The 27,251-nt window shown below is 37.8% G+C and overlaps 1 protein-coding gene across 3 annotated transcripts; it reads right to left on the reverse strand.

The window, feature by feature from the left end:
- Positions 1–10,822: 10,822 nt before the first annotated feature.
- On the reverse strand, positions 10,823–19,603 carry LOC127181510 (4-galactosyl-N-acetylglucosaminide 3-alpha-L-fucosyltransferase 9-like). Of its 3 annotated transcripts, none has more exons than XM_051136283.1 (4): positions 19,367–19,603; positions 12,196–16,165; positions 11,495–11,936; positions 10,823–11,365 (listed from the first exon to the last, which is right to left on the reverse strand). In XM_051136283.1, the coding sequence occupies exon 2, from the start codon at positions 16,156–16,158 to the stop codon at positions 14,995–14,997; it is 1,164 nt and encodes a 387-aa protein (XP_050992240.1). In that variant the 5' UTR covers positions 16,159–16,165; positions 19,367–19,603; the 3' UTR covers positions 10,823–11,365; positions 11,495–11,936; positions 12,196–14,994. The 3 variants fall into 3 exon arrangements, 2 of the variants coding, with proteins under 2 accessions (XP_050992240.1, XP_050992239.1); XM_051136282.1 differs by having other exon boundaries at positions 10,823–11,376; XR_007829787.1 differs by lacking the exon at positions 12,196–16,165 and having other exon boundaries at positions 10,823–11,376.
- Between the last annotated feature and the right edge of the window lie 7,648 nt (positions 19,604–27,251).

Here is a 27,251-nt window from a genome sequence, read left to right on the forward strand (position 1 = left end):
ACGAGGTGTGCAGTTGTGTATTTTGAGTTCAGGAACGTTTAAGGTTGAAATATTGAGTTGTTTTTATATGAATCAATAGTTTTGGTCTATTTGATGTGTTTTATTATGAGATCCTGGGTCAAAATGTTAGCTACTTCGGCCATTTTCTTACGGATGTCAGTATCTCACATGAAAAACAACTTTATGAACACATCCTTCATATTACTAACGCTAATAATTGACAGGGGATGTACAAGGTGCTTAAAATACAAATTTGATGAAATTTGAAATTTAAGGCCTGAAAACCCCTTGAAAATAGCAATAATCTTGAAGAGGTACTTTAAGTGCTTGAATTATTGAAAGACAATGTATCTATGAAAAGTGTTTAATTTTGTCAATAAGCACATATCTTTTCACGCAATTAAAAAAAAAAAACATTTTATTTTATTTCATTTAATGTCAGAAAACAATCGAGGTAAGCAAATAGGCTAGTAGTAGTACTAACGGTGTTGTGTAAACATGCCTGACGTTGCGAAAAGAGGAACAGATGAACCAAATCAATTGAGTCAATTACCCTGGACCCGCGATTGATTCAAACTCGTGATTTCAATCATTCATTTCAAGCGATTCACTAACAAAAACCAGATCAAATTAAACGAGCCTTTCATTTTTGAATATCAGTATCGATGGTAACATTTTAAAAGGCACCTAATGATGGGTGAAACGGGACTTTTGCGTCGCAAAGTGCTTCACTGTTTCGAAGCGCTCCAATCGGAATATCAAATGATTCGCGATACGCAAAGTTCCGAACTGTCAAATGATTCGCGATCCGAGTCCTGATCTGAAATGATGGTTCGCGAATCATTATTCAGATCGAGATCAGAGTGTGGATCGCGAATCATTTGATTTAGATCGGAACGGGTTCGTGAATCACTTCGCGAACTGAATGATTCAAATCAAATGATCCGCGACACGCGATTTGAAGTCCCGGTCTGCATCCCAGTGTGCATACTATCCGTTCTAAATTCTATGTGATAGTAGTAAGGTTCAATACTATTTAGGGCGGACAGGGTGGATGCAGGGGCGGATCTACCGGGGTAGCACGGGGTGGCAACTGCCACCCTAAGAAAAAGCTGTGCCACCCCACCTGCCACCCCAGAATTATCACAGAATAAAATATAAATGTAAGCAGAGTTTCATGTGCTTCTTTAGCCGCAGCGATGACAGCATAACGCAAAATAATGGCAAAAAACACGTCTTTCGATAAAATGTGCACGATAGTTGCACGCGCACGCAGCGCGCCCAGTGTATTCGACTTCATTATCAAATGACTCTTATGAACCGGTTCGTTTTGAGTCAAACACACAAAGCGCGGCCCAGTTCACTAACGAATTGTTTTACATTTGTTCGTGAATCAGATAATTACTGCTTCTCGGCTAACTCCAAAACATAAGTCCTCCAAAACATCTAATCCCGTCCGGATATGTCTGAAATTCATCGCGTAATTGTTGGTGATCCGATTCTCTGACCGCTCGCTCCACGTTAATCATGGATATAGGCCTTTTGCCGTATCCGACGAAACAATAATAGTATAAAATCAATAAGAAGATGCCGATCACGGAAACTAATAGAGTTAGGTAAGCATCTGGTCGTATTACAGTTTTCTCGATTGTTAACACAATGTAACTGATGCAAATTGGCTTATATTCCCAAACCATTCATTCAGTGCTAAAAACAAAGACACTTTTCTCAAAAACTTTAACAATAAGTAAGTTAAACATTAAGTAACAAAACTGATGACACACCAATCAGAATCTCTGCATCCACCAACGGAGAGAGGAGAGAAATGAACAAATCATTTACATGGGTATTATACTTCCCTGGTGAAAAAAATAGCATATGCTGGTTAGGTATGTTTTGATGCTGGTTTAAGCAGGTCCTTTGCTGGTTTATGCTGGTCATGTTGCTGGTCAAGGACTAGCATAAACCAGCAAAGGACCAGCTTAAAACCAGCATCAAAACATACCTACCAGCATATGCTGTTTTTTTCACCAGGGTTACACACACAGTATAATTATAGTACAGTACCAGTACGTTATAATGATGGAAATTTCACTATTCTATATGTACAGTAAACTGTAGCACATGTTGTACAACTAGAGAAGTGTGACTGTCAAATTTTATTTGTAACCATTTTTTTATGTGTAGCCTCCTGCATTTTTGCAGAACTGAGAAATGACTACCTAGAGTTATAGTCTTGTGTCGGGAGACCAAATAGTACTGTATACTCGAATGACATTTAGCCAAATGTGCAGAGAATGCAGTATTTAATTTTTAATTTTATTTTTTACTATACTGTATTGTGGTTCATACCAAGTTCATGTACAGTTCTTTGTTATTTGAACTTTTCTGGTGCTTTTCATCTGCTGCAAGATTTGTGTGTAATCATTTAAGAATGACTGTAATAACTAGATTGAAACATTTGAAAGACATATTTATGCTGGCTTGTCTTAAGACTTGATTAAAAACATAAATAGTTTGGTCAGTTACATGTTCTAGATGTTTGCTAAAGTGTTGCTAGTTAGTTGCTAGCATATTCTGGGTGGTTGCTAGGCTCTTGCTATGTAGTTGCTGGGGTGTTGCTAGATTTTATGGTTGATTGTGTGTCATGAGTGATTACAGACATTCCCACCTCTGTTAATAACAGAGAATCAAACATTCCAAAACTGATCCAGTTTCAGTGCTTTGATATTATAATATTTCTTTCTAATGTTAGGAAATGAACGTTAAATCATCGACATTAACATCTTAAACTTGCAGTAAAATGTGATTTATACCATCTAGTAGTAATTTAATACAATCACTCAGAAACATTTACTGTATAACCTGTTGAAGTTTTTTATATATATATATATTGTTTATTGACTTGGTGCCATGATGGACATTGCAATGTTGTTATTTATTTTTCATTTTAAACATTATATAGATTACTCAATGGTAATGCAATATTTGTGAACACAACTGTGTATGTCAGACTATAAATCCCCAAAAACTATGCATGGGGGCTTTCATTGGAGTTGCCACCCCTCATAGACCCCATGCCACCCCTTTGCCACCCTAAAAATTATTTTCTAGATCCGCCCCTGGGTGGATGGTATGCACATTGGGACGCACGGCCGATCTAAATCAAATGAATCGAGATACGCAAAGTTCTGAACTAAGTCAAATGATTCGCGATCCGAGTCCTAATCTGAAATGATGGTTCGCGAATCATTATTCTTATTAACCGCATTTTATTGGGACGCTTCAACAGAATGAAAGCGTAGAAAAGCATCCTTTCTTCATTCAGTCTTATTTTCTCAGTCTGCTGTCTGGGTTTGAGTAGAAAGATTTATAAGCCTAACCTATAGGTGTTAAATAGGGATTGTTTTATGATTAACAGAAACTATTTGCATGGTTATCCACTAACTCTGTGCTTGTGTTTGATTGGACGGCGGCAACGGACAGTGCTAATATAAAATAATCCGCGTGTCTTGAGGAGGTTATGAGTGAAAATCTCAGAGTTTGTGTCAGTCTGCGAGTTGGTGGTTCGTTCTGGAGTTTGTGTTTTTAGTTTGAAGTGTTTGTCGTGTTATCAGAGCAGGTGACCGTCATTGAAATGGTTCTAAAAGAGAATCTCAAATATGATGTTGAATTGAATCGTTTCCTATGTCTTGAAACGCGTTCATCACAAAAAAGTAGATTCATTTTAAATGAATGTTGTAAAATAAGCATGTTGTTTTTATTAAAATATATATATATATATATATATATATATATATATATATATAGGCTTATGTTTTACAACATTTTAACACTTTAAATGATATTAGCTGTTTGTGCATTAAACCTTTTTTACTAAAATACAGAATATCTATAATACAGAAATACGTTATAAATACTGATTAAATCCACAGAAGAACAGAAAACTGCTCCAGGTAAAAATATTAGCATTTATAGCATTTCATAATATTCTAAATAATGACAGGTCCAGGTATTTTAAATTCAGTCATTGAAAATTATTGCTTAATTATTTGCTCCCTGTAATTGTTTCAGTTAAAAATATTTGAAAGTATTCTGTGTTTTAAAAACTATGTCACAACATGCATTTCACATTTGTTAATTTACATTTTTTTATCACACTGTGGGATGATTTAAAACAAACTAGTGAAAACAAAATGTGAATAAAAGTGGGGACTACATGGACAACCCTTAACATACATTTTCCCTTATATAGCATACAACTTTTCAAATAAAACCTAATGCTGACATGTTATGCATGAGCTATCAATATCTTTCTTGTGGTTTATAAAATAAACGTGTGTCATTTTTGGATTTTTATCATATTTGAATTTTTGGTTGAATTATTCCTGAAACACATTTGAGTTAACACATTTAGGGATGTGGAATGCGTTTAAGGCCCGGTTCTACGGGGTGCTAGACAAAGTACCGTCAGTTAAAAATAATAACCGCATATTGGAAATATATTTTACAGATGCGCCAGACTTACATTTTAGGAACACTGCTGTCTGATTTTGCTCTTTTATCAACAAAAAAAAAAAGTTCCAAACGAAGTCACAGCTGAGCCGCTGCACATCTCCAAACAAACACAGCAACGTCTAGTTTATGAATAAATCTGCATTTTTTGAACAAATTTAGTGAGTCAAAAATCTAAAGCATGAGCACAGAGAACAACAGTTCTTTTTAGGAGCACTTGTGCTCGTAACTTAAAACATTTAGGAGCACAGTCAAAATTTCAAGTGCACCTTCTGATCAAAAATCAAAAAATCTGATCAAAAATTAGCCTTCCCATTACGAGGTGATATTTGATTGCAGGGGAATTTAGTTTTTACCACATCCAACAATTTTAGCATACATGTGTCTGGTATGATTTATACTAGTATAGCAAAAGGAAAAGTATTGACTTTAAACTTTGAAATAAAGATAATTGGTATACCAAGTTCAAGATTGAGGATTATTCCCACAGAAACTAAAATTTCTGCAATCTTTTTTCTATAAAAATTAAAAAGTTAATAATAATTCACAATTAATGTATACAGTGCAACAGCAAAAAATGAAAAAAAAATGTGACCCTGGACCACAAAAGCAGTCATAAAGATTAATTTAAAAAAAAAAAAAAAAAAGAGAGACATAATCTATAAGCGGAATAAAAAAAAACCTTTCCATTGGTGTATAGGACAATATTTGGCCGAGATACAACTATTTGAAAATCTGGAATCTGAGGATGCAAAAACAAAATCTAAATATATACCTAAATAAAATACCTTTAAAGGTGTACAAATAAAGTTCTTAGCAATGCATATTACTAATCAAAAATTACGTTTTGATGTATTTATGGTAGGATATGTACAAAATATCTTCATGGAACATCTTTACTTAATATCCTAATGATTTTTGGCATGAAAGAAAAATCAATAATTTTGACCCATACATGTGTTACTTAGGACTGGTTTTGTGATCCAGGGTCACATATGTTACATTTATTTAGACCATTTTCTATTTTGTATTCATATATAAATAAATACAAGTCAACCTGCAGTACTAAACAGGACCACATGGAGATGCCAAAAGACTACTATACCAACCTTATAAATATATATGGATCTGTATTCAGAATTATTAAACAGAGCAAAACACAAATTAAAAAGCAAATAAAAACATTCTGAATTTGTCAAATGTGGTGATCTGAATTTAGCTTGACAACCAGTGAACAGTTCCTCTGTCAGAATGAGTGCTAATGCCCATATGTTTATAAACAGCACTGACAATTGCAAACTCTTATAAAAACATGCTTCTTTTCGTTAGCAATCGTTAGTCTTGGAACCTCCAATGTTTGCCCCACTGCAGCTGGAGAGTTTGGCCAGGCCCAGGTCTATGGGGGTACTGGACGGTGCTAAATACCCTCAAACAAAAGCTAAAGCAATTGAAGAACTATCCAACGTGTTAATGCAGCGTTGAGCAGTGTAGCCAATTACATACATATGTGTTGATTTCTTGAGCGCAGTTGCCTATCAATAATGTTTTCGTTTTAGGTTTTTAGTTTGACAGAACTAATTTACTGCCGATTGTGCCGGAGTTCTTATTAAATGCAGTTTTGCGTGCTTGACATGAAAATCATCTCAAGACTAAGTCACATAACCAACTCACTAACAGAACTTTGAGATTGCAATGAACAATGATGAGTAATGGCCTTTCAGTAATGGCTATTAAAGGAGCATGCTTTGTGCATTTTCTAAGCTATAATTCATTCAGATTTTGTATGAAACTGTTTTTCCACACAGTGCACAGTTTTGAAAATGCCATCTGCATATGCTGGGTTCATTCTCAAAATAGCAGTGATTGACACAGTGATAATCAAAGCAATGGATGGGACAAAAAAATATATGCGAGAGCACCGTCAGTAATTTATTTCTGGAACCGGTCCTCGTTAAATCTCCACTACCTGCACACACCCTGAGCGAAATCAGGAAGCATCGCCATTCACTGCAATTCATTATAAAGGAAGTATTATTTCCCCTTTATCTGTATGTTTAATACAAGCGCCATTTTTAAAATTTTAAAAAAGCTCAAATATTACATGGATTTTCAAAATTGTTCATGCAAGAGTCTTGGAGGAATGCACAGCCACTAGGTTGCCTTCATCTCAAACCTTGTTCAGGATTTCTTCACAGGAAAATTCTATAAGAAATGGATATGACAAAAAATGAAATGAATTAAACTGAACTACAGAGTAATTTGCAGGTTGGAGTGGAAAAATAGTCATACAGTATTTTAAGTTCATTAAATCAACTGCAATCCATAATACTTTCCAATTGTTTACACATTGCTTAACTTACATTTCCAATAGTCTCCATTTGCATCTGTCATATGAGCTTGTCAGATCAACTATGTCTTACAATATACCTTATTTTCAACTAAACAAACAGCAACACAACCAAATGCTTCATACACATTTCATAACATAAGTGTTTGGTGACTTTTGTATGAATTCCAATGTAAGTGCCGCCTGCTCTGGGTATTTGCAGCTTAGAACCGCAATGGACCAGGATGTGGTCATTAACTTCTTGAACGACATCAATCTTGAACTGCCCATCACCTTAAACAAAAAAGACATTACAAAATGACCATATACATAATGACAAACAGTTTGAACACACCTTATACACACACACATGATAACATGCAAAAGTAATCAATCCAATTATTTTGGTAACGTTACTAGCACGGTGTCTGTGACGTGGCTGTGTGAACAGGCATCCGACGCATCAGACAGCAACCAACTTCACATTGTTGTGAAAGTCAACAGAATAAATGACTCAATAACTCTTTTCTTTCCGATACTGAACACTGATGTTAAAAAAACTGTTAATAACACAGAATACAAACCCATGATAAGAATGCATGTGTGCTTGACATTCACAGTACAGCAGCAATCACGTTCTCTGGAAAAGAAAAGGAAAAAAACACAACGGTCATTTTGACATAATGTCGTGTGCACTTGTCCGTTAGAGAGCGAAAGATAACTCGATGAGCTAACGTACTGGCACGCTGACCTGAAGCGATACATTTCGTTGCAAAGCAACTTTACACCAAATTAAGGTTTTTACAATATATTTAGTAGTAGCTTACTAGTGGTGACTATGTCAAGTTGATGTACATACACAAAGTGTTTACAGAATCGTGTCACAGACAGCTTGCTAGTAAGGTTACCGAGTTAATGTTTTACATTTTATCATCCGTGTGTGTGTGTAAAACAAGACAATAAAAGGTCTAAACATACCTCGAGGAAGATGTGTGACGATATGCAGAGAATTTAGGGACTTTAACTTAGGGACTTTAATTTAGGAACTCCAACCATATCATCAAGTTCGCTGATGACACAACGGTGGTAGGTCTCAACAGCAACAACGATGAAACACACTACAGCGAGGAAGTAGCTCAGCTGGCTAAATGGTGTGGCGCTAACAACTTGTCCCTCAATGTGGGTAAGACAAAAGAGGTTGTGATGGACTTCAGAAGAAACTCTGTTGACCACCCCCCACTGACCATCGACAGCTCAACTGTGGAAAGAGTCAGCAGCACTAAATTCCTGGGGGTGCACATTACAGAGGATCTCACCTGGACCACCAACGTCACGTCGCTCAACAAGAAGGGCCAACAGCACCTCTACTTTCTCCGCCGACTGAAAAGGGCAAGTCTCCCTCCACCCATCCTCACCACATTCTACAGGGGCACCATTGAGAGTGTGCTGACCAGCTACATCGCTGTCTGGTACGGGAACTGCAGTGCTGCTGACCGCAAGACCCTACAACGGACAGTGAACACAGCTGCAAAGATCATCGGTGCCCCTCTCCCCTCCATCCTGGACATTTTCCTTGCACGATGCTCTAGCAAGGCCTCCAGCATCATGAAGGATCCCACCCATCCCTCCCACAATCTCTTCCAGCTCCTGACATCAGGTAGAAGGTACCGGAGTATCAAAGCTCGCTCTGTCAGATTTCTCAACAGCTTCTTCCCCCAGGCTGTGAGAGTCCTTAACTCCAATCTCCCTGTCCCCCTCTGAAACCATGAAAACCTCAGCCTCCTCCCCCCAACTTATTAAAACTGCTGACAATCTTTCAAAGTGCGATTCTGAGTGTGTTACACACAGGTGAGTGGGCTATACAAACTTGTAGTACTCGTAGTAACACACCTACGCACATTAGACACTTTTTATAAACACTTGCTGCTACAAAGACTCAATAGGATTATATATTTTTATTTGTGCATTGCACTATGTGCTGCTTCCCTCAAAATCTCTCTTCTGCACAATTTAATGCACAAAATATCTCTTTTGCACAATTTCATGTACAAATGTCTCTTTTGTAAAACGTCATGTACAGTACTTATGTAAAGTTTTTGTTGTTTCAGTCTTGTATGTCTAGTCAACTATTTATTATAGTTATAGTATTTATAGTATATGTATAGTCAAATGGTTAACCGTTGTGTAAGTCTGTAATTGCTTTTCTTATTCGAGTTTAACTAGTATGTAGCACCGTGGTCTTGTGAGACACGACATCTCGTTCTACTATATGTCCACACATGTAGCAGAATGACAATAAAGCTCGACTTGACTTGACTTAAGCAGCAGCCACTGATGGAATGGCAACGGTATTCTAACGTCATATTGCCCGTTCACGATTTTAACTGCTGCTACTTCAAGTACTCAGCCGTCTATTACGGGAGAACAGCTGGTTTGCCGTAGTCTTTACAACGTCACAGATTAGGTAGATAAATGTTACATTTTCTAGCTGTTTCTACCACTGTAATTCCATCAGTATACGATTCTACCATTAGTCTTTCATTTAATTTGTGTTGATATGTTTAAACTTAAGCCAATTTTAAGGATGTTTTCATTTGTACAAAGATATGTCTGCTGTTGGCAACAGCACCTAGTTGCTTAATGATTTTTACGTTCTCAGCAACGGCGGGGTTACAGCCTACTTCCGGTCATCGTAGCCGTTCCATTGGAAGCTGTTGCTTAAAGTCCCTAATTAATGTTGAGTGCAACGGCTCCAATGTTCATTTGCCAAACAAGCCAGACAGCAACTAAGTTAACGTTAGGTGAACAATTTATGTGACGGTTTAACAACGCAGTAAAGATAGTTTGCGGTTTGATATTCGGATTTCTTTTGGCTATAAATACACAGCGCGCTGTCATAAACATGCAAATAATCCATTCGTTCTCCATGATTTGTGAATTCTGGTGATGTTGTGCCTTTTGCCCGAAATCTGTTTTTTTTCGATGCGACTCTTAATTTTATAATGCTTAGCAGACTGAAACCATGTCATCTTAACCAGCTTGATCTGTGAATTGTTTCACAGCAAAGCTCTTGTCCGTAAACCCCTTGGTAAGTCTGCTATAGTAAGGAATGTGAAAAATAGGCGCTCTTCATGTTTAACTTTCACAGTTCAGTACTGGTCAGCTGACCCTTTCCTGGGTCACTAACATCACTATTCTGATTTCTGATGTGAAGTTTTCACAGATCAGAATAGTGATTTCCATGACTCAGGGAAGGGTCAGCTGACCAATACTGAACTGTGAAAGTTTTCACAAATCAAAATTGTGATGTAATTGAATCAGTGAAGGGTTAACTGTCCAAAATTGCATTGTGAAATTTGTCACAAATCAGAATAGTACATAAGGGCTCAGGAAGGATCAGCTGACAAAAAATATACTGTGAAACATTTCCTGAAATCAGCAAATTGAAGCCAAGACTTAAGGAAAGGTACAACAACCAAAGCTTAAATTTGAAGATGCCACAAATACTAATAGTCTGTTAGAAACGTGTATGATTTATCTAAGGGCTTGGAAAACCGTTATTCACTGGAACAGCACCGTGTGATATTATGACAGAAGAAAAAGAGAGCAGAGCATAAAGAAACACTGACACGCAATAAATACAGATTGTGAAAGTTTTCACAAATCGAGTTTGACTTAAGAACAATGTTTTAGTATTCAAGCAGTCTGCGTGCACTCTAAAAAATGCTGGGTTAAAAACAACCCGATTTGGGTTATTTTGGCAACCCAGCGCTGGGTCAAAAAAGGACGAACCCAACGCTGGGTTGTTTTGACCCAGTGAGTTGGGTTGAATTATTGACCCAGCATGCTGGGTTGATTTTTTTTTTTTTTTTTTTATGGTTTAAAATTACTACACTGCTAGGCTAAAATGAACCCAAAATTGAGCTAGGCATTAAATCTACAAATCTTGTTCATTATAAAATCACTTTAACACACACAGAATGACTATCAAAAGATAAATGTTTATTAAAAACTACAACAAGAGAAAACATTCAAAAGTAACATGCATGTGAAAAGAAATGCAGAAAAAGTATTAGCAGGTACAGAGTTTATAAATGAAGCACTGAACATTTGCTGACTATTTTGTCTGGTAAATTTTGTATATTGTATAAAACTACTATACAAAAACACTACAATATTTGTACAATTAGTTAATAGTTTCCTTTTTTTTTTTTTACACAAACTAAAAATAAAACCACAACATTAACACTGACATTATAACATTTAACACTAGCGAAACAAAATGAGTTCACACTCATTCACACACATGCTCACAATGTGTATTGTGAGCATGTGTGTGAATGAGTGTGAACTCATTTTGTTTTTACAGACTATACACGTTTTTTTCATAGTCCATGATCGCATACAGAAAATGCATCACTGCCAATTTTCATTATCTCTTTAAGATAATTGATGTAGTCATGAAGCCCCATCAGCTCGGCAAAGGTGTGTGACATCTTTGACATTATCCAGGGTGGCCTCCTCCTTTAAAACCACTGTTGCATCAGTTTGGGGGAAAGATCATTTATCCTCTTTGTCCAGCATTCATCCCAGAAAAAACATTCTTTTACACTTACTCAAAAAAAAAAAAAAAAAAGAAATCATGACCTTTACCTGCCTTAAACCACCTTTCCCTCTCTTATGAAAGAGCTGAGAATATCACCTCCTCACACAAGCAGGCTTCTGTGTCATTAACTCCAATGTTGGTTTAGGTTTTGCAATGAAAAACACAGACATCAGTGCTTTAATTAAAATGTGAACAAGTCATCATACTGTTGTTGCATCAAAATGTTAAGTAAAGAAGCAGGAGACAACAGAAACATGTATTTTCTACAAATAACTTGCATCAATCTCAAAAGAATTAAGCGCTCACCTATGTTTCTGGCTCACCTACGTAAAAATGTTGTTTTACTCTTAGACAAAAAAAACTGATAACATGACATTATGACCTTTACTTGCCTTAAACCACCTTTCCCTCTCTTAGGAAGAAGCTGAGAAGATCGCCTCCTCGCACAAGTAGGCTTCTGTGTTGTTAACTCCAAAGTTGGTTTGAGTTCTGCAATGAAAAACACGGACATCTATTATTTAATTAAAATGTGAACAAGTAATCATACTATTTTACAACAGACGTTGTATTAAAGTTATCTCTTCTGTTCAGTAGAAGAGGCCATTAAGTCTATTTCTGAAGCAAAAACCGCGTCAGCGTATTTTCCAATAAAAGCTCTTTTCCGACTTTTCCCGCGTTCCATTAAGTCTCAAAATACTCCCGAACACACATAATGAATTATGACTTTACATTTTTAATCTTTACTTACCGAAAATCGTCCTTCACTCGCTTCCATCTGCAGACGCTGAGAAAATGGCGGTTTCTCGCACTTTTTTGACGTACGGTGAACACGACGTGCCTGCTCTCTCTCGGGTCCGCGTTCCTAACCCAACATTCTTATGCTGCCTATTTATAGCCAAAAGAAATCCGAATACCAAACCACAAACTATCTTTACTGCGGTACATTAAACAACATAAAATTTACCACAAAGAGTAAAACCGGCTTTCTCAAATTCGAAACCCGACATTAAAATGAAACTTTTACCGAGAAACTCTTCGCGTCTTCCCTTCACTGTATTCCCGCCTATAAGCCACCCAGGTTCTTGTTCCCACAATGCAAAGCGTAATTCAAAAATATGGAAAAATACCTGTAAAAACCAAATACGGAAAATTTCCTTAAATCATTAGGGTATATTGTACTGTATTTTACGGATTTTTTACAGTGTATATTATCTTATTATTTTAGTGGATAGAATAAGTGCGTTTTGGGTAAATTAATTTCAATTTAAGCCCCATATTCTGGCAAGTTGCGACTCATAATTCTCAACTTGTTTTGATAGAGAGGGCTCTCTTTCCGTTATTTTCTCACTTTTGCAAGTTTACTGTTTGGCTACATCAGAAACAAGTTTGTCAGTTATGAGGAAAGTAGGAAACTGACTCCGAACTTCAATGGTACATATCTTCAATTTCCTCCTTTTCACTCGATTTCTTTCGCTTTTAAAGCTTGTAAATACGCAATGCACGTTTTCCTTTAACTTTTAAATTAGCAGCAGTTCGGTGTCAACAAATACAACAAATACAATGTTACAAACAACAAATAAAACGTTAAACTCACTTATAAATTAATCATAGAACTTATTAACAAAACGAATAAAAATTGTTTACACCATGCTATACGCCTAATATAAAATAAGTAACTTAGGATAGGCCTACATACATTTTAAATATAAAAACGAATAAGAAAGAAATTACACAAAGTAAAAATCAGCAAACACTTACAACCAAATAAATAAACGAATTTTCAAAAAAACTTCGAAAACCACCATAGATAAACGGCAAAAAAAAAAAAAAGAAAACATTGCCAAACTTCCACCATGGTCTTGTCTGTCTCACCTGAACTCACTCTTCTTGTCGGCCAGCTCGTCACTCTGCTCGCTGCAAGTCTGTTCTCTGCATTGGGTAACGTTATGGGGTTTTTGTTGTTGTTGTTGTTTTACTCTCTTTGTGCAGCTGTCATTGTTAATTCTAAATGTATTTTAATGTAGAATATGTTACATAAATTATGTTACACAAATATATGAAATATAGAACATCTATTTAAAAAAAATCTGTTTCTGGCTCGTCTGCCAGTGGGTGCCTCCGCCTATGGATGTTATGCCGTCAAACGACATCTTTTCTTGTAAAAACGAGCCACTCAGCATTTTTACAGGCCACAATTTTGTTGCTGGGTAAATATACGTTTTATATGACCAAAGTTACTGCATACTAAAATATATTTAAATAACTATATTGAATGCATGTGCAATCTTTCATTTCAGATTATTATATTTTATTCATAATTTACTTAATTTAATAAGACAAGGGCCGTTACCAATCAAATATTAACAAAACCGATCGTTCCACTGCAGAAGAAACAAGCAGCTGATGTGGCATTTAGATGCATTTACACGTTTAGTAAACCTAAAATGCAGCATGAAAGCATTTACATTGCAAAATTGCAACAGTATCAGTAATATTATAAGCTTGATGTTTAAAATCAGTTGAAAAATGTTGTATGAAATGTTGGGAAAAAATGCAAAGATAAGCTACTTTTAAATATAAAAGTAAACCGCCAACGGGTGGCAGCAAGTGTTAATGAATGAGTCATCGAGTCATGCTTCCAAACGGCTGTTTTATTCAAGAATGAAGCAAGTGCCTGTCTTTATGAATGGACCACTGAATCATTGACTCAAATGATTTTTCTGAAACGTTGAATCATTCAATAACGAAACACGGCTGTATTTTGCTCAAACATGCCTTACTGTTCTACTGATATCATTGTTTTGAACTATTTTCGTTAACCAAATCGAGCAACAACAGTCAACACTAATAATATTGTACTAAAATGTATTTTAACTACTCGTTTGAACTCTTGTATAAAATCAATGTCGAATTTACAGTCGTGTCTGAGGAAAGTGAGTCGCCCGCCACGTGAGGAGAGTGTGTGCAGATGCACCGCTGGCCTATCAGTGGGAAACTCAGTAGCTACTGGCAATGGTATAGTGAATTACTGTGGCAAATCATTACCCTTATTTTAGAAGCTTTTGGCCCGCCATAGTTTAGTGAAGACTGGCATCCTCTTTAAGCTATTCTTGACTGCTTTGATGTGTCGCAATACTGTAGGACACTGTTTTGAAGCTTACATCTGATTTTTTTTTTTTTCTGGCCCCAGTTTTTTAACGATTTTTCATCATCTGAAAGCTGAATAAATAAGCTTTCCATTGAAGTATGGTTTGTTAAGATAGGACAATATTTGGCCGAGAGACCACCATTTCAAAATCTGGAATCTTAGAGAAAAAAAAAAATCTAAATATTGAGAAAATCAACATTAAAGTTTTCCAATTTAAGTTCTTAGCAATCCATATTACTAATCATAAATAAAGTTTTGATAAATTTATGGTAGGAAATTTACAAAATATCTTCATGGAACATGATCTTAACTTGATATCCTAATGATTTTAGGCATAAAAGACAAATCGATCATTTTGACCCATACAATGTATAGACTGAAGTCTGTGGTTAACGTCCTTCAACCCCAGTACCAGCTGCTGAGATCATTAACTACTCTATAGTTCTTGTATCTTCGGATGTGATCGCAAGCCCAGCAAGCGTGCTCAAGACCAAAGGAGGTTGTACTTGAAACAAAATGTTCTCTCCAGGTGAAGTACTGCCTGTACAAACTCTCATTTTGGTCCAGAAGCTTAAGATGTTCAGCTAGTTCTTTAGGGGAGGAGAAGTCGTCCACATGGATGAAGGCATTGCCTGGAATTAATTCCTCATAGTTTTTCCTTGTTGGACCGAGAACCACAGGAACAGTGCCGAGTTTCAGAGGGTTGTAGAGCTTTTCTGTGATGTAATCTTTATGAATGGAGTTCTCAAATGACAAGTAGAATTTACAGCTGGACACCAAATCTGAATAATCTTCATCTTTAACGGGCCTGCTGAAGCTGCATCCGAAGGTTTCTATACTGATATGTTGCTTTAAATTTTCATAGTATTGTGAACGCTTGTAGTTTGAGTTCCAGTTGCTCACAATCCAGCACACAAGTTTACTCTTATGTGGGATTTCATAAGTTGTGCTCCCACCAGTTTTCTCTGAGATTCGGCCATAAGGGATCATGATGTCAGAGTCTTGTCTGTAAGTTGTGGTCAGATTGAACAGATTTTTTACAGTTGAATGCAGCGGCGAGTTACTGGGAGACTCCATGTTCATCCAGATCCATTTCTGGAACAGAGGTCGCTGCAGTGTCGGCATGTCGTCCTCACGGATGTCTCTGTGATGAAACAAAACGCCATGAGCGCTTTTAAACCAATCCCTGTTGTCTGTCAAGTGGCAGCCGTGGATGTTGAACTGTGAACTGCAAATTCCTAAATCAAACTTCTGCCCGAAAGGCCACATCCAGATCAGGAGGATGGTGTCTGGATCAGTCTGTGTCACTGGATCTGTTTGTGTTAATAGGTTTTTGATAGAGATGATGTTCACCATACAGGTGTTGTTGACCATTTCCATTTGATTTGGCATCTTAAGAGCGTTGATGCAGATGTCTGTGCAAGAATTAGATCTGGAAACGGTGGGCAATTTTATCCAGTTTACGGTCGGCTGGTAGTACGTGTAGAATATTGCTGAGAAACATATCAACAAAGTCACTGTGATGAGGAGGTTCTGACAGACTCTGGAACTCTTGAGCTCCATCTTTGACCTTTAATAGAGAGAGCATGATTATGTGCTGGGCACATATTCACAAGAAGTTCTCCTAAATAGCAGCCGAGAGTTTTCTCTTAAAACCTATTCACAGAGATGCTGAGACAAACTTTTACTAAAGAATAGAGAGAAGTCTTAAGCTAAGAGTAAGGGCGGGATTGACCTCATTGCTATGGATGATGTCATCTTGCTTACTATGCACACTGAGATTGGTTGATAGGGGAGGAATCTCTGTCAGAGATTTATTCATAGAAATACTGTAGAGCGTGATATTATGTTGCCATATTCAAATAAAGATTTTAAAAAGGCAGTATAAAGTATACTTCACTTGTTACGCGTACGCGAGGGACAGTGTACAGTGTGTGACGCAAAATCCGTCATCAGAATAGTACGCGACCACACAATTTTTGTAACCGCGGATACTTTGTCGAGTAGAATTATCATGGCTGATAGTAATACATGCAAATGTAAACGAAAACCAAACTGGATGCAAAAACAAAAACTTTAAGTTGGCTTGAGAAAGTTTACAGTCTGAAATAGTAGTTTTAAAGCTTAAACCTTAAATATTTTGAAGGCAATATAATCTGATAGATAGATAGATAGATAGATAGATCTTCAAAAAAAAATTGGCAATGTACTCAGGGTAAGCAGAGGGTGAATGCTGGAGTACTCTGGAAGTGGTTGCAAGGGTGTTGCTATGCAGTTACTAAGGTACTCTGGGTGGTTGCAAGGGTACTCAGGTTGGTTGCTAAGGTGTTGCTATGTGGTTGCTAGGGTATGGGGTGGTTGCTAGGTTAATTTGGATGATTGCTAGAATGTGGCTCCTTGGGTACCTGGGGTGGTTGCTAAGGTGTTGCTATGTGGTTGCTAAAGCACTCTGGGTGGTTGCTAGGGTGTTGCTATGTGGTTGTTATGGTACCTGGGGTGGCTGTTAAGGAGTTGCTAAGGTACTCAGGGTGGTTGCTAGGGTGAATGCTGGAGTACTCTGAGTGGTTGCAAGGGTGTTGCTATGCAGTTACTAAGGTACTCTGGGTGGTTGCAAGGGTACTCAGGTTGGTTGCTAAGGTGTTGCTATGTGGTTGCTAGGGTATGGGGTGGTTGCTAGGTTAATTTGGATGATTGCTAGAATGTGGCTCCTTGGGTACCTGGGGTGGTTGCTAAGGTGTTGCTATGTGGTTGTTAAAGCACTCTGGGTGGTTGCTAGGGTGTTGCTATGTGGTTGTTATGGTACCTGGGGTGGCTGTTAAGGAGTTGCTAGGGTACTCTGGGTGGTTGCAAGGGTTTTGCTATGCGGTTACTAGGGTACTCAGGTTGGTTGCTAAGGTGTTGCTAGGGCAGTTGTTAGGGGACTCTGGGTGGTTGCAAGGGTGTTGCTATGTGGTTACTAGGGTACTCAGGTTGGTTGCTAAGGTGTTGCTAGGGCAGTTGCTAGGGTACCTGAGGTGGTTTCTAAGGTGTTGTTATGTGGTTGCTAGGGTACTCAGGGTGGTTTCTAGGGTGATGCTAGCAGTTTCTAGGGTACTTGCTAGGGTGGTTTATAGGGTACTTGTGGTGGTTGCTAGGGTGTTGCTAGCGTACTCAGGGTGGTTGCTAGGGTACTCCAGGTGGTTGCAAGAGTGTTGCTATGCAGTTGCAAAGGTACTCAGGGTGCTTGCTAGGGCGGATGCTGGGGTACTCTGAGTGGTTGCAAGGGTGTTGCTATGTGGTTACTAGGGTACTCAGGTTGGTTGCTAAGGTGTTGCTAGGGCAGTTGCTAGGGTACCTGAGGTGGTTTCTAAGGTGTTGTTATGTGGTTGCTAGGGTACTCAGGGTGGTTGCTGAGGTGTTACTAGGGCAGTTGCTAGGGTACTCTGGGTGGTTGCAAGGGTGTTGCTATGCAGTTGCTAGGGTATGAGGTGGTTGCTGTGAAGATAGATAAATGGATAGATTTTTTTTTTAAAAGTGATCAGTTAGAAAAGGTATAGCAACTCGAGTCAGATCAGTCTGAATAAAAAATAAAATAAAATAATTCGTCAAGTCCTGTCCCAATAAACATAACTTTGCCTGAATTAAATAATATACAGCCATGAATGAGCACATGTTGGAAATAAAAGCACTGAATTGAATTCTCTCTCTGTTGTCTATGGTCATCATTCTTCTTGTGAAGTCGCTTTTATTTTGCCGTTCACTCTAATGGCCACCGCATGTAGCTTTTAACAAGATTCACTTTTCTAATACACTTCTAAATATATACAACTCTATGGAAATTATTTATTATCTTTGGCAACCTTCACAGTTTGAGTATACTTTTATGTAAATGCATAGATGCATTCAGAATAGAACGATGAAAACAATATTAGTAATTCTGATATAACATACCAATTGAGAAACAGAATAAAATACAATGTTTTGTTTGTTGTATTCCAATATTCCAGAGAATATTATTCAGTGAATTAACATTATCCAGTGAATTCTTCACTCTTGAGCCTATTAAACAGCCTATAAACTGTAGTTTAAAAGGACTCCTGTTCTTTATTTATTTTCTCCATTTGAAAACATTCTACATTCTACATTTATTTAGCTTATTAGTGTTGCAGCTGATGCAATTAATAAATAAAATGTTTTTATTGTTGTAATATGAAGATTAAATTTAACACGAAAGACTGCTAATTTTTCAACACTTTTTAAGATGTTAAGAAGGGCAAAAAACAGTGATGTAGGACGATTTTGAAGTTGGAGGAGAAAATGAGATGGACGTTTTCAGACATACCCAGTCTTGAAATGGAGTGCAGAGTACGTATGGCCATCGCAAAACCAGACAAGATGAGCATTTGTGGTTAAAAAGTGTATATAAACAAATTGTTTTCGAGAAAATGACAGATCATTTCACTAGATAAGATCCCTGGATCATTTTAGAGCCCTTTGAAGCTGCATTAAAACTGCATTTTTAACCTTTAATTTGTTGAGCACCGCTGAAGTCCACTATATGAAGAAAATAATCCTGTAATGTTTTCCTCAAAAAACATAATATTCTTTGCAACTGAAGAAAGAAACATGAATATCTTGGATTACATGGGGATGAGAAGAGCATGCAAAATTTAGTTGTGTTGTTTTCGCTTTGCAGAGCTTGTAGGTCTCTGCGTCATTTTGTACAGATTGTTTCAAAGCAGCTTCAGACTGAGAAACAGGAAATTAAAGCAATAGATCACCTGCTACTCACCTTCAGATTGTCTGAGATGTAGGTGACTTTTTTCTTCAGTAGAACAGTAAAGGTGATTTTTAGCTGAAAGATTCATACACTGCTTGTGAGTCGCTGCTGCATTTACAGACAAGACCAAATTAATCCTGTGGCTCCTGACGATATTTATGAAGTAAAACGATCAGCCTGTGCAGGAAAATGAACATTATTTACGACGTAATTGTCTTTAGTCCTCAGCCTTGACAAGCTGTTCTCAGCAAGTTTGTGACTGTCTGGACCACAAACTTCCTGTCTCACAAACATGAGCAGCAGAGCATGAGGTTAACCACAATCCTCATTGAGAGCACGGAGTTATTGAACTGTCATGCAAAGACAAGACCGGTAGAATCGAACTGGATCAGATGCCAGAAATGGGAGCGTGCATGTGAACTACTTCATTTCCACACCTAAAACACAGTCAGTGTTATGCACATTGATCATAAACGCAGCTCAAAGGCTTCCTACCAGTGGCCCTTCTTCACAAAACGTAACATCTTGTGCAGTTTTATCATAAGGAGAATGCAAAATATTTCAATACAAGCATTTCAGTCAATTGTAATTTTTGCAGTATTTCAAACCTTTAACCCACAGGGGAAAATCAAACCACGGGAACCGTGCATCCAACACGAGCTGATCACACTGATCACAGGTCGAGAGTAAGGTGAGATGACTGACAAGACCCTGCTGGTGGATCTGCTGCCTTTTGTGTTTTTTGTTTATTGAGGATATGAAAGAGTGGTTACAGCGGAGCTTGTCTTGTTTGTCAAGTCCTGCATTCAGCTGATAATGATGTGATAACATGCACAGAGTTTGTTGTGAAGCTGATGATGTACCATTAGCTGCTAGAAGTTTCATTTGGAGCTGTATAGGGCTGGGTATCGAGTTCGATACTTGCTAGGCACCGATCGAAATGCCTCTAAATAGAGTATCGAAAAACCTCTTGTCGTTCAGTACCAAACTTTGATAACTAAGGGGTTAGTCTTGTCAACGTCAGTGTGCCAATAAGCCTGCAGCACTAGGTGTGTTCGTCTAGAAGCGGCACTGCGCAGATCGGCGGCTTTTACACTGAATGCGAAGCCCTTCAGAGCCCAGCGGCAAAAGTGAAACTAATTTGAACTTTGAGCGTGGGATGCGCACCAGTGGTGCGCTCCGCTGCACATGCACTTTGGTCGACGCAGCAACAAACCGTCCTCGTGCTGTGTATCCGTGAGAGCGTTCCGAAACCATAGGAAGCAGTCGAACACCTGCTAGTTTACACCGGTTACACTGTGGCTCATACATGAGGCTGTAGCATGAAAGCATTAACGTACAACCCCCTTTGATATTAAGGCTACGTTTACACTGATGCGTTTTTGTTTAAAATATTAAAACAATCCTCATGCATACTGGCATTTCAGAAAAGATATGTGTCCATACTACATGACCGAAAGTGAGCGTTACATGATCATTCACTGAACACTGTCACTGTGTCAGAAAAGGATTCTGGTTGGTCAAAGCATAGATAAACTCCACACATGGAGATATAGTTCGAAGCATATCTCCGGTGATTATTAGGCGACAACCGAGATTTGGTCTTATTTACACACAGAGATTACGCAATTCCTTTAAACAGAACAACAATTCACAGATAATTTACTCACCCCCTTGTCATCCAAGATGTTCATGTCTTTCTGTCTTCAGTCGTAAAGAAATTATGGTTTTTGAGAAAAACATTTCAGGATTTTTCTCCATATAATGGACTTCATTGGTGCCCCGATTTTGAACTTCCAAAATGTAGTTTAAATGCAGCTTCAAAGGCTCTAAATGATCCCAGCCGAGGAAGAAGGGTCTTATCTAGCGAAACGATTGGTCTTTTTTTTTTTGGAAAATAAAAATTTGTATACTTTTTAAACATAAAAGCTCGTCTTGTAAGATGTTTTACAAACAAAAGCAAAGTTGTCTACATATCAGATTAAATTATTCATTAATGTTTCTATATTAATATATATTTTAAGGCCATTAAATAAAAATGTCCATCACATTCCCTCCTCTGATCGTTTTTACACGATCACATTCTCACATTTTCTAAATGATCCTTCATCTTCCTCTACTTGCAGTTTCTTTCTAAAATCAACTGGCATCATCTTCAGTTCTTCTTTCCAAGTACCTTAAGACATCTCCGTCCAACTCAATCATTCTTTTGTAGTAGGCCTATACTTTCTAGTTGATTGGAAGTAAATCATCGTAGCTATCAGAATTACAGCTCCATTTTTCAGCAGGGGAAGTTCCTTGGCTCTGCTTATATAGCATGAAGTTGATGAGATTTACAATGTGACACGTGAATCCAGGTATCGCGCTCTGCAACCTCAATGGCAGTGTTTGTTGTCAGGATGATCTCATATGTCCAGAACCACCTTGGACAGTACCACGTCTTCCTCAAGAAGTCTCTAACCCAGATCTGTCTTCCAGGCTCGTAGGATTGTTGGGGTTCGCCACCTAAAACCGGTAAAGCAGCTTTCACCTGTGAGTGGACAGAGCTGATAGATTTAGTCAAAGACATCATATAATTTCTCAACTGTCCATCGATGCCTGCAAAGCCCTCTTGGGGAGAAGGCTCGATCCTCACTCCCATCAGTCAACCTGTAAGAATGTCATGTGAGCCGAGAGCTATCTTGGTGCCTTTTTGGGCTCTCATGACCACAAAGACTATTGGGAGGGCTTGAACCCATGCCATTCCTGTTTCTGCCATGATTTTTTCATAATTTGGTTTTTCAAATCTGATTTGCCCATTTCACTGTTTGGGTGATATGCGCAGTGGGTTTTCAAATTTATTCTCAATCTGTTTGCCAATTCTGTGTTTACTTTATTTACAAAATGTGTCCCATTTTCACTGGGCAATCTTTCTGATAGCCCCCACCTTGGGATAACTTCTGTTTTTAAAGCTTTTGCTACTGTACTGTACTGTAACATCAGCTTTTAAACTTAAGGAAACACTCAACCCACATGTCAACAATTGTGAGACAGTACTCATAACTTTAGCATGGTGTAAACTGTATGAGGTCCATCGTGATGTGCTGAAAAAGAAGTTATGGTGTGGGGTGAGCGGAGTAAGTTCGTGGCTTACTTTATCTTCCCACATTATTCGCTATGTAAATGTAACAGTCCTGGAGAGTTTCTCTGCCACAACTGTAAATCATGGGGCTTTCCAGGAAGTTACAATTTGTTCATTCATTGTCAATCTAGAAGCATGGTCTGCCTTGTAAGATCATTTTACAAAATTTGGATACAACTGTTTTGGAAGTAAAGGATTTTGTTGTTTTTTACGTCTTTCCATACTCCATATTCACAGTTTGCACCCCCCCTCTGATCATTGTTTTTTTTTTGTTGTTTTTTTTTTTTTTCCTGATCAGTAGCCATTTTTGAATTTCAGTTAACTGACAATGCAGTCAATGTGTTACCACGGCGGTCTCTGTGGCTCCCTCTAACCGCCATCAGCAGGAACCCTCACCGGACTTTTAGTATGACATTACCCATCCGCCCCGTACCTAGGACCCCCCCCTTCCGGTTCCGGGTCTCCTGGGTCACTTCCTCTAGTCGGCCATTTATACCCCGGCTTCGCGGGCGATTCCCCGCGAAGTTTTGACTAGTTATCTATCAATCCTGAGCATTTTTCCTTGTATTGTGTTTCTCGTTGCCGATCGGACTGTTTATTCACTCTGCCCTTGTTTTCTGCCCGCCTATTGACTATTTTGCCTAGACTAACTTTTACGCTTTGGATTATCTTGGTTGTTCCCGTTTGCTGTTCTTTGACCCTCGCCTGTTTGACTACGCTAATAAACATTTGCACATGGATCCTACGTCTCCGCCTCCATCTGTGAGCGCGTTACACAATGAGATTGTGCATGAGAAAAAACACAGTTAAAGTGTGAAATGTTACCAGGTTTGAACTTGCAAAAAAAAAAAAAAAAAAAAAAAAAAAAAAAAGAAGTCAATACCCATAGACCTCCCATGTTAAAATGCCCAACTTTACAGTGGAAAAAAATATGTTTACAGCCTGGTACAAAAAGTGCTTCATGAAAATTGTGAGGGAGCTGAATTTTTTTTATAACTCATCCGTTTAATTTATATTAAGCCTTAAAGTTCTGCATAATTAAGGGCGTGGCCACTTGAGTGACAGGTGGATTACTGCTTTGCCCTACAAGGCAAAAGATTCGTTGCAGTGTGAAACTGAGAAAAATGGCTTTAAAGGGGTCATCGGATGCCCATTTTCCACAAGTTGATATGATTCTTTAGGGTCTTAATGAAAAGTCTATAATATACTTTGGTTAAAAATTCTCAATGGTAGTGTAAAACAACACCCTTTTTACCTTGCCAAAATCATCTCATTCTGGTCGAGGCTGCTTTAAATGTAAATGAGCTCTGCTCGCCCCGCCCCTCTCTTCTCTCTGTGGAGTGACAAGCCTGTTTACTTTAGCTGCATTTAGCCGCATTTAGCCACTAAACTTGCTAACTAGAACATAGACGGATTTATGTAGATCGGGAGGCACATTCCCTTCACAAACAAACGTAATCTACTGCATTTTCAGCGGTCGGGAGTACATGACGACCACTATGTTCATTATTACATCCAACAACACAACACCTCAATTGAGTATTTAACTGTAATATGAACGATACTTTACTGTAGAACAGATATACAGTATGTTACTGTATTTTAAATTGCATTATGGGAAATATCCTCTTGGCGCCATTAAAATACAGTATTTTTCTTTTACTGTAAATCCAAATACAGTAAAAAAAAAATGAACGTGAAACCTGACCAATGACAGAAAGGCTTTTTTTCTTTTGGGAGAGAAGAAAAGGAAGACACACACACAAGAACCTCGCAGCTGCAAGCAAATGTATGTATAATATTCCTGCTTTGACCTAATGTCAGTGTATTTTTGGGTTAGTTTTTAATTAAAAACAAAAAAATAATAATAAAAATGCTGTCTTTCACGACGCGCAGTCACACTTTATGTGTACGTCGATGGTAGAGAGCTTTGTGGTGGATACTGAGGAGAATTTTCTGTGCAAAACAAATATCTTTCTTTCTTGCTTTTTTTTGTAGGAGGTTTCACCATCAAAGTGTGAACATAAACAGGTCTCTGTCTTGGTTTTGACCAGCAGCCCTGGTGAAAAAAACAGCATATGCTGGTAGGTACGTTTTGATGCTGGTTTAAGCTGGTCCTTTGCTGGTCCTTTGCCTAGCATAAACCAGCTAAGGGCCAGCTTAAACCAGCATCAAAACATACCTAACCAGCATATGCTGTTTTTTTCACCAGGGAGGTGAGTTTTTATGTTAACTTGTATGAAATTGTTGACCAAGAATCCGGGCTTTTAAAGGTTTAAAGCTGGTTTAAAGTCATTTCGCTGTGGTTTTTAATCGCTATGAAATTGCTTGGTGCTTACGTTACCCATTAACCCCATACATATAAGCGTGTAAATGTACAGCATGCATTTAATGCTAACGTTAGCATAAAACCTGCAATGTTCATCTGCAAACACTGTGGCGTCTCTTTGGAGACATTATATGCATTTATTAATCATGCCAAAGTGGACAAAAACTTGGCGAACTCCAGGTTTTTGTGTACAGTGCCTGAATGCTCATGCACGTTCTTAAGCCTCTCTGCACTTGTTGCACATGTACCTCAAAACTAACAAACTTATCTGAACACCATCTGAATTACAGATGCAGCGTGGAAGGCTGTACATTCGTGTCGACTAAATTCTTCAGCCTTTGTGAACACTAACACCTAAGATGGCACATTCAAGATGATAAGAAAAAAATGAATGTCCAGTTAGTAACTGTATAAAGTATTTTAGAGTAAAGTCATCATTTTCAGCACACAGCATAAATGTGACTTTGAGAAATCTGTGTAGATATTAATGTTACTGAGCTTTCTGCTTTTGTGCCAGAGCTGTCCTGTTGTTGATGGGCCACTTTAAAAGAAGCAGAGGATTTGCTGTTCCTTTTAGCCAGTGTAAGTGTTTTTTTTTTTCTTTTCTTTTTTTTTTTTTCCCCTCATTTGTATAACTGAAAACTGATAATTTCTATAACTGACACTTAGAAAAACTTTGTGTTTATGTGTGTGTGTAGGTCACAACAACTCCAGCAGATGCAAAGACCAGGCTTTCACTTCCTTCTACTCTAATCATGCTTGGTAAGATCTTTCAGTACATGATTTAGTGATGTTAAAGGGATGGTGTTTTTTTACACAGCAAAAACAAAAAAAAAAAAAAAAAAAAAAAAAGGGATGCTCAAAGCTCATTTTCAATACAAGCGATTTCGAAATTCGACGATGAATGGCTCTTTTGAGCTGCGTTTTTGCTAGTGAATAGTTTGAAATAGACGAGTTTGAGTTTGAATCAATCGGAGCGGTTCCAGCGTAAATGATTGTGATTCGGTTTGTCTGTTCCTCTTTTCGCGTCTTCAGCCATGTTTACATTACATTTTTAGTACTACTACTGGCTTAACCCGCCAGTTTTATGACAGTAACTGAACTAAGCGAAAAAAGTGTGATGTTTACAAATAAAACATCCACATTTCCATTCGGAAGATGGTTTCCACGTCGAAGATTTCAAACACAAATCTATGAACATACTGAGGTGTGGCAACCGGTTTTCTGTTAACTAGTGAGACACTCCATTAATATGACGATCTGCAGCTCAAAATACATGTTAGATGTAAATATTGTGCATTATGATGGAGTTTGTAGCTTAATTTACTATATTTGAAATAGTTTGAGCACTGCAGTTCAGTTGCTGACAGTTAAGTAGGAAATAAGCTGAAAGCATTCAGTCATCTCATACCATTGAAATCAATACATTTATCAGTATATAAAACTATTTGAGAACTTGTTGTTGTATCTGATTTTATTAGTCTATATTGAGTGATAGTCAATGTAAAAAGAGCCAATAGGAGAAGCAAATTAACACAAAACAGGTGTATAATGTGTTGAAAAGATTCATTTATAATGATTCCTTGACACAGTTCTGTAGTCTGTTTTGTTGCAGTACTCAAGAATCAGTGATCAGATGTAAAGTGCTGTTTATGAAATCTTTGACCTATGGAAAACAATTGTAGAAATGGTTGGAATATTCTAAAAGCAAGATGTGGTTTGAAGGCCTTAGTACCTATAACTTTGAAATAAGTCACACAGGAAAGAATGAGATTTTAGCTTAAGTTGCTTGTGGTTTGCATATAGTAATATTAAGTTGCTCTTCAGGCCACATGGCCTTTAAACATGATCTTTTGACCAAAAATAATGAGGTAAACACACTGAATAATTACTTTTGTTGCATGTTTTGACACATGCTATTGGACATTCCACCACCCTTACAAGACAACAATACAGCCAGTTAATGAGGTGACCACGAGAAAGGAGTTTTTTGGGAGGACAACATCTGCAATAAGATCATTGGAAATGGTTGAAAATGTGAGCCGGCCCATGAATGAGATGGTCAGATGTTCTGCAAGGATTTCGGCTTTGTTGTCTTCTTGCAGTACAGTCTGATTTTGACTTCTGGAACATTATTTTTCAAGACATTATTCTCGTTTGTGAGTGTCTCTTCTCTTCTGCTTTGCAGGATCTGCTCACGGATTACTGTGTCACTGGAGATCTGCTGACATTGCGGAGTAAGTTTGGTGATTGTATCCCGGAGGACGTGGCTCAGTTCTACCTGGCTGAGATGCTGACGGCCATCGATTCAGTCCACAGACTTGATTCTGTGCACAGGTATCTTTACTAACACTCACCTAAACATGCAAATCATTACAGAATGAAAGATTCCTTTAATATCATCAGACAATGATTATATAACTTTTTATATAATATATTTATATAAC

The sequence above is a fragment of the Labeo rohita genome, chromosome 19, assembly GCF_022985175.1.
Source record: "Labeo rohita strain BAU-BD-2019 chromosome 19, IGBB_LRoh.1.0, whole genome shotgun sequence".
NCBI classification, from domain to species: domain Eukaryota; kingdom Metazoa; phylum Chordata; class Actinopteri; order Cypriniformes; family Cyprinidae; genus Labeo; species Labeo rohita.